The 18,819-nt window shown below is 45.4% G+C and overlaps 1 protein-coding gene across 10 annotated transcripts in view; it reads right to left on the bottom strand.

The window, feature by feature from the left end:
• Window positions 1–18,819, bottom strand: part of LOC310864948 (eukaryotic translation initiation factor 4 gamma 1-like) — a 73,359-nt gene that overhangs the window by 26,177 nt on the left and 28,363 nt on the right. For 5 of the 10 annotated variants that reach the window (XM_083773805.1, XM_083773808.1, XM_083773809.1 and 2 more), the window contains 4 exons: window positions 11,828–12,054; window positions 2,818–2,910; window positions 2,579–2,669; window positions 366–2,324 (listed from right to left, as the gene is read on the bottom strand). In XM_083773805.1, coding sequence (XP_083629931.1) covers window positions 366–2,324; window positions 2,579–2,669; window positions 2,818–2,910; window positions 11,828–12,054 — 2,370 coding nt within the window. Of the gene's footprint in view, window positions 1–365; window positions 2,325–2,578; window positions 2,670–2,817; window positions 2,911–3,684; window positions 3,946–11,827; window positions 12,055–13,267; window positions 13,345–13,364; window positions 13,405–13,872; window positions 14,043–18,819 lie in introns of those variants that run through there. The other 5 variants (XM_083773811.1, XM_083773812.1, XM_083773814.1 and 2 more) reach the window with 5 other exon arrangements.

The following is an 18,819-nucleotide window of genomic DNA, read 5'->3' as shown; positions in this document are numbered from 1 at the left end:
AAACCATCAACAAATCCTCAAGACTTACAAACTCTGAATTATGAGGAAAGAAAGATGGGGTCTATATATATATATATATATATATATATATTGAAAATATGTGAGAAATACTCAGGGATTTACTTCCTTGACCTACTATCAGCATGCACAAGATATCTGGCACTGATTGTTTTGCAAGATTAGCTGCGTACAGTCACACACATCGGACACATGTCTTCTAATCTAGAGTCTAGACGGCTCGAGCCAGTGCAAAAGGCAATACAACTCTATACTGTACATTAACAAAAGAAGGTTTGTGCGTATTAGTGATTTACAGAGTGGTAATTAATAATGATCCATTCTGGAATAGAGGCAGTGACACTGACCATGCATAGTAGTTTCCTCTGGGGCAGGGGTAGCTGTGGAAGGAGGGGCGGTATCCTCCCTCTCTTCGGCTGTGGGAAGAGCAGGGGTCGGCACCGCCTCTGCAGTGACGGCTGTGAACACGGCAACTGCCTCTACAGGAGCGGGAGTCTTCACCTTGGCAACAGGCGTTGGGGTCTCTGTCTTAGTGTCAGGGGCAACCGTCTCAGGGACATGAGGCGGGGTGGGTGTGTCTGGCTGGACTGTGGGTGTGAGCGCTGCTGGGACAACGCATGTTTCCTGGGCAATGGGTGCAGGCGTTGCCTCAACAACGGGTGATGGAGTTGCCTTGATGACAGGTGAGGGAGTTGCCTCGACAACGGGTGAGGGAGTTGCATCGACAACTGGTGATGGAGTTGCCTTGACAACGGGTGAGGGAGTTGCCTTGACGACAGGTGAGGGAGTTGCCTCGACAACGGGTGAGGGAGTTGCATCGACAACTGGTGATGGAGTTGCCTCGACAACGGGTGAGGGAGTTGCCTCGACAACGGGTGAGGGAGTTGCCTCGTCAACGGGTGAGGGAGTTGCCTCGACAACGGGTGATGGAGTTGCCTCGACAACGGGTGAGGGAGTTGCCTCGACAACGGGTGATGGAGTTGCCTCGTCAACGGGTGAGGGAGTTGCCTCGACAACGGGTGATGGAGTTGCCTCGACAACGGGTGAGGGAGTTGCCTGAACAACGGGTGAGGGATTTACCTCAACAATGGATGAGGGAGTTGCCTTGACAACGGGTGATGGAGTTGTCTGGACAACGGGTGATGGAGTTGTCTGGACAACAGGTGAGGGAGTTGTCTGGACAACAGGTGAGGGAGTTGTCTGGACAACAGGTGAGGGAGTTGTCTGGACAACAGGTGAGGGAGTTGCCTGAACAACGGGTGAGGGAGTTGCCTGAACAACGGGTGAGGGAGTTGCCTTGACGACAGGTGAGGGAGTTGCCTTGACGACAGGTGAGGGAGTTGCCTTGACGACAGGTGAGGGAGTTGCCTTGACGACAGGTGAGGGAGTTGCCTTGACGACGGGTGAGGGAGTTGCCTTGACAACGGGTGAGGGAGTTGCCTTGACAACGGGTGTGGGAGTTGCCTTGACAACGGGTGAGGGAGTTACCTTGACAATGGGTGAGGGTGTTGCCTTGACAACGGGTGATGGAGTTGCCTTGACAACAGTTGAGGGTGTTGCCTTGACGACGGATGAAGGCATTGCCTGGTTGAGTGGGAAAGGAACTGCCTTGACAATGGGTGGGAGTGCCGCCTGGGCGGGAGGCGCGGGCGTGAGTACATCCAGTTTCTCTGAAACATCAGGTTCAGCAATGGGGCTGTCGTCTCGCTCTGCCGTGCTAGTGGCCGGGGCCTCTGGGTCCTGTGGGGCAGGCAGCGGCAGGCCATTGGGGAGGCGGAGCTCCTCCGGCTGGGCGATGGGAGACTCCAGGGGAGCCTCCATCTGACTACTTGACGGAAGCGTAACAGTGTGTCTCGCTGGCGCTACCTCAGACACCCCGTTGGTGGTGGAGGGAGGGGCAAGGACTGTGTCTAACGAAGCAGGCTCAGCCTCTGCTACAGCCTCCTCCCCTGTCACATCCTGCTCAGGCTCCTTCTCTGTTCGGTTCTTAGCTGCAGAGGTGTGGACAGGGGCTGGGAGGGGAGCGGGGTAGGCTGGCACTTCAGGTGCCAAAGGCTGCCTGGGAGATTGTTCCCTGGGGGCCGGGGGGGCGTCCATCACGTCAGCGACAGGAGCACTGGGTGGAGGGGTGGGAGTAGTGTTGAGAGGGGTGTCGCCCAGGGAGGGTGACAGGTCCAGGGGTAGAGAAGAGGGGGGAGCGGTTTTAGTGTCCGTGTCTGATGGGGGAGACTCTTTGGGGAGGGGTTCTCTCTTGATAAGTTCAGGGGTCTTTGATAGAGGTGGTGGTGTGGGTTTCCCTCTGTCATCTGAGAGTTCAACATGAGACATGAGATCAGATCAGGCCACAAACTGAAAGTAAATCTATTTAATCAGCAGTACATAACCCAATATAGTACCCCCCCCCCCCTATTTGTCAAAAACTACAGCCATTACATCATTCAATGAAAATGAGATAATTTTGTTGCAGTCAAAAGGTAATTAGTTATCACAGATGCGTTATTCTTCTTCATCTCAACGAGTTTATCTCCTCCAAATCTGTGTGTGACTGTTTTCCGCTCACCAGGTCTGACCAACGCAGGTATGGTGGCAGGTGTGACCTTCTCACCGTTGGCCTGTGTCACAGCTGTACTCTCTGATCCAGATACGGCTGACTGATGGAGCATGGATACAAACACAACATGATATAATAAGCAATAATAACCACTGGGAATTTCCACTCCTCATGGAAAAAAATAACAGTAGACAAGGCGTAACAGTGTTGCTCAAAAAAGAAGAAAAAAAACTAACTGTGTTGCTCACCTGTGGCGGGGTTGGGGTTGAACCACTGCGGCCACCTGACATAATCTCTTCTGTAATGTCTTTACCTCCCTGGTTAGGGTCCCGTATTCTGATCTACAATAAGTAAGACAGAGCAAGTTCAGATGTCTGTAAACCAATCATGATGTAAGGAGAGAAAAACAGTAGAGAAGACAGAGCACTGAAGAAAACAGCATGTTGATCACACTGGCTGCTTTCCCACCCTAAATGAGGGAGAGGCAGGAGGGAACAAGAGGAAGAGAATGTTTTAAATGCAAGGAATGAAGCATTTTCACAAAAACCTATCAGGCATTGCATCCCATGATTAGGTTTTCAACTGCTTTTTGCATTCTCTCTCTCTTTCTCTCTCTCACACTGTACAGGGTGGCAAGCTAGCCATGTCTCTTTGAATGAGGCTACATTTCTCACATTCTTCCCACATAGGTTCACAAAAAAAAAAAAAAAGAAGAAGAGAAAACAAAGTGACACAGATATGGAACTGTTTGTCACTCAGCTAAATGTGTTCCAGACGCTTGGTCTGATCACAGCTCAAATTGTTTGTCGAAGCATGACTCGAGTTAGCCGACTTTGAGCTAAGTTACTAAACAAATTCCAGCGCAGGCAGGGCCTGTAGAAAAATGCCTGGCTCTGCTAGTCACCAAGTCAAAGTACAAACATTGTTACAACAGATGGCTTTCCTGCTTTACTCTGGCCATCCACATGAAAAACTAGAGAGAATGTGTTCACACTGTATGCCTCTACAAAACATGACAAGCACATGTTTGTTATCTCACTCTATCTGTGTATCTATCCCTCTATTGAGAGAGCCAGTATGAGCCGGAATGTAACTTGTGTCCTAGGGAGCTTTACCTGCCACGATCAGTACCCCTCTCCCTGAGCTCCGGAGACCCTAGTGGGCCTCTCCCATCCTGGGGCTGGAGTAGTGCTGCCAGCTCAAAGGCCTCTGCTGGAGAACTGTCTGGGACACGAAGTAGCACGCGGATTCGCCTCTCTGTGTAACTCACACACCTACACCCACAACTGGGATAGCTAGCTAGAAAGCTAGCGCTGCAGGACCGGGCAGAGCCTGCCTTACTTGCTCCCAGTAAAGCTTGCTAAGCGAGCTGTCTCTCTACCGTTCCCTCACGCTTACAGAGAGAGCAAGCAAGAGCGGGGGGGCTGGGGGCGCAGTTGAGGGGGAGGGAAAAAACTGGCCTTGTAAAGCCACGATACTGGAATGTGTGCCCCCGCCCACTGAAATGAACAGACAGTCAATGGGGGCCAGAGAGGAGGGGGAGAGAAAGGGGGAGCTTCCAGGGAAAAAAGTCCTCCAACTTTATCAAATGAGCTCCAGCTCTCAGAAGAAACTCCCCCTTTTCTCAGTCTCTCTCTCTCTCTCTCTGCTGCTGCTGTTCTGTCATTCTGCACACTCATGCTAGTCACTCCTCAACCTTTCAGGCTCTCCCTTCCTGAGAAAGAGAGAGAAGGGGGAGGGGGAATGCCACAGCAGCAGTGGAGTGAGAGAGGAGGGAGGGAGGTTAGCTTCCGGCTGTGAAGGGGAGGAGACCAGTAGCCACGTGGAGCTGAGCTATGTGCTGACATGTCCTTCCCCCTCCCGTCCCCGCCCTAACTTCTTTTGACACAGAGGCAGAAAGAGTAAAGGGAAGGAGAGAAAGAGAGGAACAATACTGTTTGAAATGCTTCAGCATTTAATAGTAAAGCAGGGTTTTCCCAAAAATGACGTTTTACCCATTTAAGGGTTGCAGGTTTTTATAGGTCACAAGTAAATATCCTAGTTTTTATCAAGTTTTGTGTTTTTTTCAGAAAAAAATTCGAAAATACTGAAAATAGCAGATCTACAGGCTCACAACACATTATGCCACGCTGCAAGCTTGTAGATCTAATTTCACTATTGGAATATGGCTTAAATGATATCATTCATCAAGTATGTTTGTAATTTTAGGTCGCAGGGAGACGCTAAAGTTCTCATTTGGATCTCGAGCTGAAGGGTTTGGAAAACCCTGCAGTGCAGAGAGAGCAGGAAAACTGGGAGAGATTGTGGCTCAGTTACAAGACTCAACTCTGGCAAAGGCATAAACTGGCTGAGCAAATCTTCAAATGAACACACTTGAACTGTCACTGCAACATGCTGCCGCATAAAGCTAGGTTATCATTTGCACGCACGCACGCGCACACGCACACACACACACACACACACACACACACACACATCTCCACCTCTCACACAAAGTGCAAATGGAGGGCTGGGGCCCTTGGGAACAGGCCGAAGTCCGCACGACGGGGCCACCACGGCCAGCTGCGTGCTCCCACAGTCACACTGATAAGTGATGGGGGAGGGAGGGGTGACGGTGACACACATGCACACTGCTTATCTACTTCTTGTGGGTCTTGCAACGAAAGCACAGTCTTTGCCAAAGCTCAAGATGTTCAATCATGGTTCATTCGTGTACTTTTACATGTCAGGACCGCCTCTTAAGTCAGTTACAGACCTGAAAGGGTCCATTTGGGTCCTGTGCCCAGCTTTGTGTGTACCGTAAAGCGATAATTTGATTGGCTGATGGCTTAAAAAGTGAGGACAGAAAACTGAATGGCTGGAATTTGATGATGTATGATAAGAGCGCCCCTCACTTCACACAAGTGTGATTTTTAAACCCATCACATCCTGCAGTGGAACTTCAGTTTTCAGCTTCACCCAGCTGAAAAGCGTGGTTGAGGAGAGAGGAGCGTGGGGCAGTTAGGTAAGTGTCTTGGTCAGGGACACTTTTGACACATTGCTGAGGGCTGGGATCGTACCTGGGATCTAGGTTACTCAATCAGACAGACAAAAGACATTCCAGAGCAGAAACCTTGCCTCCAAAGTTTTGAGGGGCGCCAGCCCCTCCTATATCCAGCTTTGAGGGTTTGTGCAGCCAGACAATGACATACCCACCTAGAATAGAGCTTACCAGCACAGCTAAGAAAGTGAAACCAGGAGCAGCTACAGTAGTAGCCTCTATATGACACATATACAGTATCACAGGGACCCACCACATACCAGCCGAGGGCCATCTTGGAGAGCAGAGGAAACGCTAGACTTGAAGACATGTATTACATGATTATGTCATATAGATACAGCGTCTCAAAGCCCACCAACTTAAGGAAGGCCAAGGCCAGTACTATCTATTTCAATCAGTGCCCTGATTGAAAGACTAGAATGTCACCACACGTCAGGATCATCTTGGGTGAGATTGCAAAACCGCTAGCTGAGCTATTTTGTCACTTCATCTCAGTTACCTAGCATGTCGAGCAGAGTGGGATCTATAGGGTACAAAAGATAGTGGCATCATAACTTTTACTATTTTTATTTCACTTTCCCAGGGTCAGACATCATTTTTGAGGGGCACTATGTGTGACCAGCTTTATTTGATTGGCTGAGCACGGAATGTGATGTATGATAAGAGAGCCCCTCACTTCACACAAGTGTGATTCTTATGTCTCTGTGTGCACCTTGAAGATGAACAGTGAGGGGTTTGAACTCAAATCTTGGTTGTCTATGCAGGGACAAAGTAGGAGATACTGAAAGTATGGAAATATAGAGAAAGTGCGTTTTAAGTTTGTACATAAAAATGGTGGGGCACTAAGGATGGCCATTTCAGTCAGTGAGTCACACTTTGGTCGCAAACTAGATATCCCAAAAATCATTGGTATGCCATGGAATCTGTTGTCCACCTTCATGCTCCCTTGAAGGTCAACCTTAACAAGACTGCCACCCTTAGGTCAAAAGTTACACTTGTACATAAGCAATCCCAGAATCTAAATGGGTGGATTACCATGAAACTTGCTGAGCACTTTCAGTCTCCCCAGAGAATTAACACATTACTTTGTTGTACACAAAAAAAAGATAATCTATTCAACAGGCAGATTGCAAGATAAACCCTTCTGATTGTAACGACCACGTGGCCTTTGCCCTAGCACCACCCTCAGGCCAAGTCTAAATACAAAGTCCTAACAATTACATTATAGTTTGGAATTCCCAAAATACACATTTATATGGCTGTAGGGATACATGTTTAAAGGGATTGTAGCCTGAGCTAACGTGTTAGGTTTCTGGTGTAGAGGGGCGGGTCGCGGCTGAGATTTGCGCACGCCCTGAGCGTCGCCCACCCTGAAGGGTTGACTCCCACTTTTAGACCAGAGCGGCCAATGCGTTCCTCCAGGCTTTCAATTTTTGCACCAACAAAAATGAAAGCCTGGTACCGAGGCTAAAAGGGATTGTGACATTAAAAAAAAGTTTTGGAATTGTTCTTATTTTTTTTAGGTTTTCTAAGCTCAATTGCACCAAAAAAACCTGAACTTTTAACATTCAGTAGACTTTCTGTGGTCTGGGGTTTTCTGGCTCAAACAGGTGCTCTGATTTGCCAGCAGTTTGTGATGTAAGAGCCTGCAAATCCCATATATGTCAATGGGATTTGCCAGCAGATGTCACTGTTTTCACTGTCTTGCCTGTTTTCATTGTAGCTCAAAAGGCTTCCAAACCCCAAAGAAAACTCCAGACCACAGTAAATCTACTGAATGTTCAAAGTTCAGGATTTTGGGGTTTAATTGAGGTCATAAAACCTAAAAGAAAAACGAAAACGAAAAATAAATTAAAATGAATGTCATAAAACCTTTAACATTAAGTTTCTGTGTCTCATTTTGCAGGATTCCATGGACTGATCAAGGACAGAGTCTCTCCATGAAGCATGCCTATTGATTATATACCAGTAAGATACATGATTCTAAACTATGTCCGTCTCTAGACAAAAACCCGCCCTTGGTAACGCCCTGCCTGCCTCAACGGGTCTCAGAGATCCGGATACATTAATTTGTTTGATCTGCAGCACTGATTAATGTAATTTATTTGTATTTTGTAATAATTTCGTATTAACTTAAAACATTATTGTACTGTAAAAATGTCTCTTTTCCCTTCATCTTTATCCTTTGTAGTATATAATATTAGTTTACTATAATTACTAATTAGATTAATACATTTTAAGTTAAAATATTACATACTGGCCAACTGTTTCTGGCATAATTTTTTTTTATCTTACACCACTATTAGACTTAAAATATATTATACTATTGCTAGATCTCCCTCTTCCTGCCTCTCACCATTTCTACTTTTCTTTTCTCTGTCTTTCTCTTCTCTCCGACACGGTCAAGGCAGATGGCCGCCCAGCCTGGATCTGCCTGATGTTTCTTTCAGTTAAAAGCTCCATACACTGACTGGGTCAAAGTCAGACCCAAAAATGAGGCGATCAGATACATTCTGACGTGTCAGAAAACTTGCACTGTAGTAGTAGTAGAGCTGCAACAAAATTCCCTGATTCAGTCAGTCTCTTTTTTTCCTCACTGTGCACGCGAGCACACGCACATGCACACACACACACACACACACACACACACACACACACACACACACACACACACACACACACACACACACACACACACACACACACACACACACACACACACACACACACACACACACACACACACACACACACACGTAGCAATAATAAATCTGGCCCTAGTATCAAGCAGTGTTCCTATTCCTTTCCTATTTCCTATTCCTTTCATTGTCCTATGAGATAATCTAAATTAAATTCAACCCACCAATCTACCTCTACGGAGAGGTATATACATTTTTTTCCAGTAAAGACATTGTTTCACAAAAATCCACCGTTTCAACTTTCTGTCATTAAACATTCTCACAGAGTGAAGTTGTTTTAGGATGTAAAGAAGAACTGATGACGTGTTTGTGAAATGCCAGTGTTTTAAAATAAATTAAACACTGTGGGCAGAGTTGTGTGCGGATAGCCTCGGAGACGTGTTTTCTTTTCAAAATGCATGAGAACTGCCATACGTTGTATTTTCGGACCAATAAGAGTGCAGAGAGGCGTCACTCCAAATGGGGTGACGTCAGTGTTCCAGCTGTGTGGAGTCGGGGGCAGGGGGGTGGGGAGGCGGGCACATAGGTTGGTGAACCAATAGGAAGACGCCCGGTGGTCTCAGCCAGGAGAAAAGCATAGGTCTTTTTCAGGCTAGTGTGTGCAGACTTCTGTTCTTTACATTGTAAACTACCAACTGTCCAGCACCAGCGAGGGACTCAATGTGCGCAGCGCAACCTACCTGTTTTAACACATTCCCTCCCCTTACCATAGGTGTCGATCAGTGGCCAGTGCCAGTAAAATGCACGAAATGAGCAAAGAAGAGCAGTGTTATGGTGGTTTGAACTGGATGTGTTCATCGGCCATGTTAACATATATGGTGTTAAACTTTAAGTTCTTTTAGTGTCACTCAACAATTTAGGGATGGAGCTCGTAAATTTGTATTGATAACGATCATCTTATCGAACAGGCTTATCAAGCCGGTTCCTTATCGAGCCCACTATCGAGAAATTGCTATTTTTTTGTGGAAAGACGGGAGATAATTCATTCTGAACAGAACCTTATTTGTATTGCCCAGTTGTGAGTTTGTATGCCAATAAACAGGTCTAATATGTATACAGTGTCCACACACACACACACACACACACACACACACACACACACACACACACACTTAGAAACAGAATATGCATATTGCAATATCTTGCTCAATCTATATTCCACTTTCAAATCAAATATGAAAGGAAGTTGTGTGTTGATATAAGTTGAAAGCGCCTGCACTGAGCTTTCAAATGTACCCGCACATAGTAAAAATTGACATTTCTAAAATTGTATGGCCAGCTTTAAAGGGGAATTGTTTTGTTATATGTACAGTGTCTTGAAATAAGTGGATATGATTTTGTTCTAAATTTAATTGAAAATAATGCGAAATTGCGAATAGAGAAATCTGACTTAAAAATACATCAATTACAATGTGTGGTGTCCAGGCACCCACTCTTTGGAAGTTTAAAGATGGATGTCCTTACTTTTGAGATATGCTATTTATCACATATCCAGGACTTGAGTTGAGCTAGGCTAGTGTTCATACAATAAAGTGCCTGCATGCATGCACAGTTTCTGTGCAGATGGAATTATGTGGAATGATTTTTCACATTTTCAAAGTCATTCCAGTCATTGCAAAGATGGGAGGAAAATGACCAATCTTTGATGTTACACTCCAATATGAAATAGCCGAAAGTCTCTGGTATTCTACAGACAGTCTTTTGTTAGAGCCACATGTTTGATAGCCTGGGGGAACTGAGAGCGATCAATGAAACCAACAGAGAAAAATGAATACAGCACACAAGCTTAAAGTCACTATGCAGTAGTGAAACGCTGTAAAGCCCAACGCCTGTGGTATGTTTTGAGTACTGAATAAATAAAAGGGGCCCAAGAGGGAAATGGAACCCCTGGAAAACTGGCTTAACAGTTCCACCAAGTTTATAATACTAAGAACGATATTCTTACAGAAAAATAGACTACCAAGAAGAACTATGTTTAAATATAGATACACGGTAGTCACAAAAAATATTTTGAGCATTCCTATATGGGAGATACTATTACATACTGTATATCTCGGCAGAAACCAGCTAACTCCAAAATGTAAATCTTTCAGGCAATGAAAAAACTAAAGTTAAGTGAAGAAAACCATATATTTAAAACAAAGCAATACTGCCTTATCAAAGTTGGTATTGTGACTTAATATATTTTAAGATACTTGCATGTGTCGTCATAATTATCAACACTTTACCCCAATCCAGCTCAAGTGATAACAGCTTACAATGGATCTCCAAGCTCACAATGCATCACAACACGTGAATGAATGCCCTGATGCTTCATGACACTGCTTAAATAGGCCTACAATAACAAGCAGGACTTTAAATATTACAATAACTTCTGCAAAGAGGGGTTCACGGAGTGGCAGTTTCAATAGAACTAGTGAGAGAATAGCCCTGAAACATGAATGTTAGACGACAGTCGTGTGATCCATATGGATAGCGAGAGAAATGCTATAAGAACTCATTCTTGTCACATTGCTCTGCTCAGAAAACACTACATAGATTTTAGAAATAGAATTCCCTATTTGAATAGCATTAGCGTCAGTGCCAAGTTTGATAAACGGGTACACTGCATAATTCCTTTAAACATAATTCCTTTTATCTTCTGATCTGCAAGCTCTGTGTGGAACACAGGGGAGAGGGGGTGGAGTTAACTGGTTATACTGACAGTTTGAGGATCGAATGGAGTTGGGTTTAGTGCTTGGAAGCCCTTTTAATACTTTTCATTGGTTCAATACCACCACACGGACCTAAAGGGTGTTCAGTAGTGATTTATAAAAAAGAAAGCTGAAAAATGGAGTAAGCTGATCGGGCATAATATGATTGTAATATGATACAATATCATATTATATATTATAAACATTTCAAATATAATTTAGGAAAATATATTTCCTGGGTCCAAAATATAGATTTTCAAAAATAAGCTTTTGTTAAGCACTTGAGTCCTATATACTTAGCCAAACTACAAGGTTGGTTTTAGACGGGCAATTTTACAAATTATTTGCACCTACCGGTGGTAGTCGATCGTCACTGCTTAATTCAATTAATTTAGGACCTTCCTTCTAGCAGTTAATTCCGTTTTATTAAACACATTTCTCCTGATTCAGCCCATTTTTTGTAATGGCATCATCATGCTATTATGCCCGTGGATATGCAGAGTGAACTTAACAATGATAAATTTATATGATAATACTTTTTATATAATCAGTATAATAGTGGGGCAGGATGGAAAAGGGGCGACCGTGCGGAAACCTTTACATATGGTAATTAAACATTAAAACACCTGCGGCTTATAGTCCGGTGCGGCTTGTATACGTACATATTTGGGATTTTCCCTAAATCTGGCTGGTGCGGCTTATATTCAGGTGCGCCTTATAGTCCGGAAATTAAGGTATATGCCCAAGATGAAAGTGGTTAAAAGAGCACCAACAATTATTCATCTCCAGTGTGCCGGTTAGGTGCGGAGTCATGTAGTTACTGTACCTGTTTGCGTTCCCGTTTGGTGGAGATGTGTTGCGGAGGCGGTTGTTGCTGTTGCTGCTGTAGCTGCTGCTGCTGCTGCTGTAGCTGCTGCTGCTGTAGCTGCTGCTGCTGCTGCTGTTGTTGTTGTTGCTGCTGTTGTTGCTGCTGCTGCGGGGCTGCATTCATGATAACAGGCGCCGGCTGCACCTGGGGTGTGAACTGGGCCTGGGCAGGGTAGTAGGCCCCCGCTGTGGACCAAACACACAGAGGAATGTAAACACACACGCACAGTCGCACACCCACGTTGACTTAGACCCACAGCCAACAAGGTGACACGGCCACGTCTACCTGACGCACACGCAAACGTCACACAGACTCACAGCATGCATCCTGTGCTTACACAACGGTATGCATTGCACACCTAATGTCACAGATGGTTTCAAAACCATCTTGATTTTGTTTTTCCTCAAAAGTCACAACAACTGCAGTTTCATTCTTTTATAGTATATTGGGTGGATTCAGTTTAATTCTGACGTGACAGTTAAGATATGGAGGAAAGGGAAATAGTGGGGATACAGCAGAGTAGTTCCATCCTCAGCAACAATCAAAAGGGTCCAGAACTCCAGATTTTGGGGTCCGATGCTGATCAAAATTGTGATGTGATGAAAATGTTCTGACTGATCATTTAAAAGTGTATAATCAACAAAAAATAAACAGAAAGAAGCCATTTAATCCCTATTCAATGTGATGCACTGTGAGCTTGTACTGTAGATGTTTTTATTTTATTCTGAAAACGTTTGAAAGATTGCCCAAAATAGCAATGCCAGGTTTTAAGAGTTTAAAGGTAAAAATCATAATGTCCCTGATCAGCACCAGGTCTGATGTTAAGTTGCACTTTATATTGTTAACGTATTTTCATTAGTGTTACCCAACCACCTGTACTGCTTACTGTATCTCGGTTTCATCCTTAATGGGGTTGCGGTGCTGCTATGGCAACTGAATGAGATCAATAAAGGCCCATCTATCTATCATTTCAAAGGACACCGTATGACTTTGTATATGATGTGTAAGACTGATGATAAATCAGTTCAATAATTAGTCAGATAAAGAAGGTTCAACTTCCAACAAACAATTTCACAAATCAACTAGTATACAGTATATACTGCTGACTAGCTGCTTCTCAACGTCTTATCGCCATTGAGAAAAATCAATCTGTACCATTTTAGAGTTAGACGCCAGGCAGGTAGGCCTTTAAACGTTGACACAGCAATCCCTCCCCTCGCCCAGGCTTGCCTTGGAGCCCTCTACACTCAACACCATGGCCTGCTTCACAAACCCCTTTAGAGAGCACAGGCCAACCTGCCACCACCATAAATAAGAAAAATGTGAATCACAGAAGTTCAAAGGCACCACCACCCGACACTCAAGTTAACCTCAGCTGCAGATCTTCAGTGATCTTACCTGGTGCAGCTACAGTATTTCAACCCGCTTTCAATCCCATACTCCCCCCCACCCCCCTCTCTCGGATAGAAGGAAGAAAAGAAAAAAATCTCCTCACATAGAAGTGGCCTCTCTGTCTGCCTGTTGGGAGCTCTCGCTCTCTCACTCGCTCCTTCCCCCCTGAATGCATTTCAGCCTAACTCACATTACTGAGTCTGCATTGTTGACCAAGAGCGGCACAGCCTAAATATAGTCAAAAAACCACACCGACTGGGAGAGAGGGAGGGAGGGGGGTGGCGGGACAGAGAGAGAGATGGAGTGAGAAAGTCATCACACCAACGGGGGAAGAGAAAGAGAGAAAAAGAGAGAGAGAGAGAGAGAGAGAGAGAGAGAGAGGGAGGAATGCATGCATGAAATGAGAAAGGAAGGAGAGAATGGGATCTTTCTTGGAGCACTTCCCAAACCCTGTAAATGAGAGACTTGAGTTATGACTCACAGAGTTCACACAGTGAGAGAGAGAGAGAGAGAGAGAAAGAGAGAGATGTATAGAGAAGCATAGGAGAGATGAGTTGGATGGTGGTAGAGTAAGGCAAGGGTGTAAATCGACACAGCGTCTAGACACCTACCCTGGGGTGCCTCCTCCTGTTCTTGAGAGCCGCGGTTCCCCATGTCAGAACTCCTGCACCACTGTGAGCATGTGTGTGCATGCGCAAGGGTTAAAGGAGGAAGGGGACGGGGGTCGTCTTCAAACCCCTCGTCTGTTCTTCCTCTCTCTTAGTACAGGTGACCCTCAGAAAAGCTTCTTCTCTTTTCCTACTTCCAGCGTGTCTGCCTGTCGCCCCTCCCTCTGACCTCCCCCTCCCTGATCACTCCTCCCCATTTCTCCCTCCCTCTTCCCCCCCCCCCCCCCCCCCTAAAGAGTAGACAGGGGCGAGCTTAAAGGGCCACTTCACCCTTTTGCAACCAGATCTAATTTGAATGATGTTTAGGACACAAGGAACACTTCCGTGGAGATTTTATGTGCGCAATATATGTTTTAGATATTTTAGTATTTCAAAGTGCCTGTGATGTCACAGGCACTGGTCTCACTTCCTTCCTGGACTACATGTTGTCTCAGCAAAGGTGCATACATACTCCAGGTTTAGGTGATCATCATACTTGCGGTGATGTCCTTAACCCATTCTGATCGGGCACCCATTTTGGTGTCAGCATCATGTTATGCTTTAGCTATTGAAAAATAGCAGATCTACAAGCTCATATCGCGCCACCGAGTGGCGCGATACGAGCTTGTAGGTCTGCTATTTTTGAAAAAAATCGAAGAACGACTGACATTTTTAGAATCTGATCTCAGGTCAGAATGGGTTGATCAGACCAGTGTGTGTCCGGCGGAAACCTCGTTATGAATCTGATCTCAGGTCAGAATGGGTTAACTCCATTATTGCCCGCTAGATGGTAGCATAAGCACACCTAACCTGTGCCACCCGTCCGCTCTCGCTCTACGATCCTTGTTTCATTTCCGGGTTATCAGTGAGGTGGGGGCTGTTGTTGTGAGGACATTGATCGTTAGCCGTAAGCTTAGCTCTCGTCAGAAACAGTTAATGTCCGGAGCGATTACGAGACAAAGTCACAAATGATTTACGATCGTCGGGATGTGCAACAGCTCACCATGGACATCGCTCGAAGCTTGAGAGCTGGTGAGGACGGAGGCTCTCCATAGCAACTGGAGCAATACTAAAAGGTAAATTGACGGTCGCCGCTTTCATGTGGTTCATGGGGGTACGAACATGTACGTACAGTAGGTGGCACATGCCGTACCTTAGCCTAGGGGGTACGATTATAATCGTAGATAGCAGAGAAAAAGTGAAGCATTGACTGTCTCTCTCTCTACTGCTCTCTCCGTCATCACACACACACGCACACAGTTGGACTCTCGCTCAGGACAGGCAGCCAGGTGCTCGCGACGCTAGCTGCTTAATTTCTACAGTCTACAAACAACAGTTTAGCAGAGAGGAGGAGATTCTCTCTCCTGTGCTTTTGCTCTATACTGCTTCTAATCTACTCCTCTCTCTGTGCCTACAAAACCAAGGGGACCGCCCACCCAACTTCTAGACCAATCGGTGAACATGGCGATAGCCCAAGAATGAAAGGACTTGTCGGAAAAGTTAAAACATAGATGTGTCGGGCACCTCAGTGATAGCTGATCACCGCGGCGAGTGAAGTAATGTTGTAGTTTTCAAACCCATAGAAAACTACACTGCAGTGATAAGCTATCAAGTATTAATAGGCCTTAAGAAAGCCCTTCCCCTCGCCACAAGGAGGAGCAGTGCACCAAAGCATTATGGTCATTGTAGGAATGCAGCAATCGAGTCAAACCCTAGTCAAACACACAGACTACATTATTTTTCTGGCCATAGGGTGTAAATTTCAATTTTTTCTACTGTTATCTACTACAAATTCAATTAACATTGAGTGACTGCAGTTTCTTCCAGTGGTGGAATGTTCCTTTAAGAGCTAAAACTAACAGGTCGTGCTGTCCAGAGAGGAAGACCTGAATACCACCCCCCTCCCCCCGGTCTTGACCCTCCTCGCAGTGATCTGACATGTGTTGGGTACGAGGTCACAGCCAACAACAGAGGTGGCCTGTGTGTGTGTGTGTGTGTGTGTAAAGGGGGGGGGGGGGGGGGGGGTTAAAAATACACGGCTCACTCCTCCCCACTATGTCGTCACCACCAACCTAGTCTGTTTTCACCTAGTCCCAGTCACTGTTGACTCCGTCAAAGGAAATGAGGGTTTTTCATTAATTTTTTGACAGATTGGTTTTCACCCACCACTAGCACAGCTCTGTTCACTGGTCGCTGACAGTGACACCTACTGCCCTGGAACGCTGAGGCAGGGGTGTGTACTAGATTAGGGCATTTCTATGGGTTTGCCACAAGGACAATTTTGTTTTAATATTACAGCATAGAGGGAACACGTATTCGGATTTCATGAAGCTTCCTGCCTCACATCTGTAAGGCGATTGTGGAATGTAGCCAATGTAATACAGATTCATACACATGTACGCAGCTATATTTGTATTGTGTGTGTGTGTGTGTGTGTGTGCTTCATTGTATGATTGTAGGAGGTCAGGCCACTCTGACCTCATGGCACATGCTAGATTCCCCAAGCAGGTGACACTATATTATGTCACATACACTCAATGCTGTAACTACTACACATCAGAAAGTGTCCTTAATTAAATACATTTAATTCAAACAAGTATAATTTGATTGAATAAAGACTGTGCTGAGCTGAGGAAACATGCACGTAGGCAACATGCAGCCTGGGTGAGAACCCGTAAGAGAGACAGGGACATTCTGGTGGACGGTTCCAGGGAGAACCCGTAAGAGAGACAGGGACATTCTGGTGGTTCCAGGGAGAACCCGTAAGAGAGACAGGGACATTCTGGTGGTTCCAGGGAGAACCCGTAAGAGAGACAGGGACATTCTGGTGGTTCCAGGGAGAACCCGTAAGAGAGACAGGGACATTCTGGTGGTTCCAGGGAGAACCCGTAAGAGAGACAGGGACATTCTGGTGGTTCCAGGGAGAACCCGTAAGAGAGACAGGGACATTCTGGTGGTTCCAGGGAGAACCCGTAAGAGAGACAGGGACATTCTGGTGGTCGGTTCCAGGGTGTTAGGTCTCAAGGAATTACTAGGAATTACTTTTCACTTTTTACTGTAATGATCATTTAAAGGCTTGGTGGGACTGCTGGTCAATTTCCGTTTCAGGGACAGCCTTGACATTTCCATATTATTACGTTTCTTACATTGAAATGCCGGATCAGGCTGGTCTCACTCACTGTCAGTTCTCTCAGACCGATTCATACTTCAGTGGGACACAAGTAGATGGTGGGTATAGCGCCACGATGGCGCAACCACTAGCAACTTCTGGGTTTCAAGTTTACATCAAGCCACACAAGGCTTGGGGGAAATGAAAGGTGCACACAATTGTAAAGAAGGGCAAGACAAAGATTACTGTGCTCAGACACACTGTAGGGATTTATATTTCATTACAGTATCTTCTGTTGACCAAGGACAATTAATCCCAGCTCTTTCACATCCTCACAATAGAAGAGGGAGAGAGAGAGAGAGAGAGAGAGAGAGAGAGAGAGAGAGAGAGAGAGAGAGAGAGATTCAGCGTAAAAATAGGCCAAGTTGCCCTTTAAAAACCCATCCAACCCATGAGAATGAGGCAGAATACACTCTTTGATGCTCCACTTAATGTTCCAGCTGATTATTTCCCACTAGGATTCACAATTACCAACTCCCCTCAATAGTTTAACAAGGCAAAGGGTAAATAAGGACTCTCAGTCCAGACGCTGGATCAGCAGCTTTAATCTTAAAACAAACAAAATTTGCCGCTAAGTTACATCAGCCCTTTGTCGATATCGGCTCCCACACATTAACCCTGAAGCTGAAATTAAACAACAGAGTGCATTTGATTCATTCCGACTTCCAGTGGAATATTAAACAAGTCGATTCAAGTTCAGCCTTGAAATAGACCAAGTGTTAAACGTATAGGGCTGTCCCTCCCTGCTCATACCTCATTGAAACTTCAGTTTGAATTAGCATTAAAGCTTCAACGCACAACATGAACGGACACATGCTTTCATCAATTTCTGAGCTTATTATTAAATTATATATTGAATTCTGATTGAAAAATCAAATTCACCTAATATCCCATTGTGCTCCGCACAACACAGGAGGTTATTGGCACAACAGTGATGTGGCCAGGAATGAGGTGCTTGTTCCAAGTTCCACAAGCATCACTGAAGTGCCAAAAAGGTCAGCAAAGCACAACCTTGATTAAAAATTCCCATGTTACACAACAGTTACCATTAAAATTAAATGTCAAAATGTCTTATATTTTGGGGCAATTTGCCGTTTTTTTTGCAAATGTCATCTCTGTTGCCCTAGAAATGCAAGGGATCTGACAGAGACTAGTCCCTGTTTACTCAGCCAGTCCAGACCCATTGAGAATTTGAGATGGCTCTGTGCCAGCCTACTTGAGCTAACTAAATCTGATGTTGTGACTGCAATCTGAATACTGCACATAAAGAAACAAAACTTCACTGGCAGTGCTTAGTTCATCCTCATTATGACCAGTAAGACGCCCTGAGGGCGAGCGAGAACTGACAGGGTGAGGTTGCATGTTGCACACATCCGCCTGGGTGACGGCAGACTGCTGGGCAAGCGCTGGTGCTTTGGCATGGGGGGGTCAGATCAGCATATGGAATGAATTCTGTACTGGGCTACTGGCCATATATGGAGTGTGTCTTGAGTGTACAGGGTTTGATGAGGTCAGATCAACATATGGAATGTCAGAACAGGTCAGGGTTTGGAGCGGTGGTGGCTCAGGCCCCTGCAGCACGTGCATTAAGCTAGGAGGCTAGGTTAGTTAGCTATTTAACCTGGTGACTTTAAGGGCTTATACAGTGCAACTTACGTTAGTATTCGTGAGTGTAGCTATCACTGGTGCAATTCGGGGAACCTCTCGGTACCGAGCAGCAGGGGAAAGCCACTCGTCCTTAG

The sequence above is a fragment of the Protomyctophum parallelum genome (genome assembly GCF_964188405.1).
Source record: "Protomyctophum parallelum genome assembly, chromosome: 9".
NCBI classification, from domain to species: Eukaryota; Metazoa; Chordata; class Actinopteri; order Myctophiformes; family Myctophidae; genus Protomyctophum; species Protomyctophum parallelum.
Note: the sequence above shows the minus strand (reverse complement) of the source record. Positions and strands in the feature narration are given on the sequence as shown.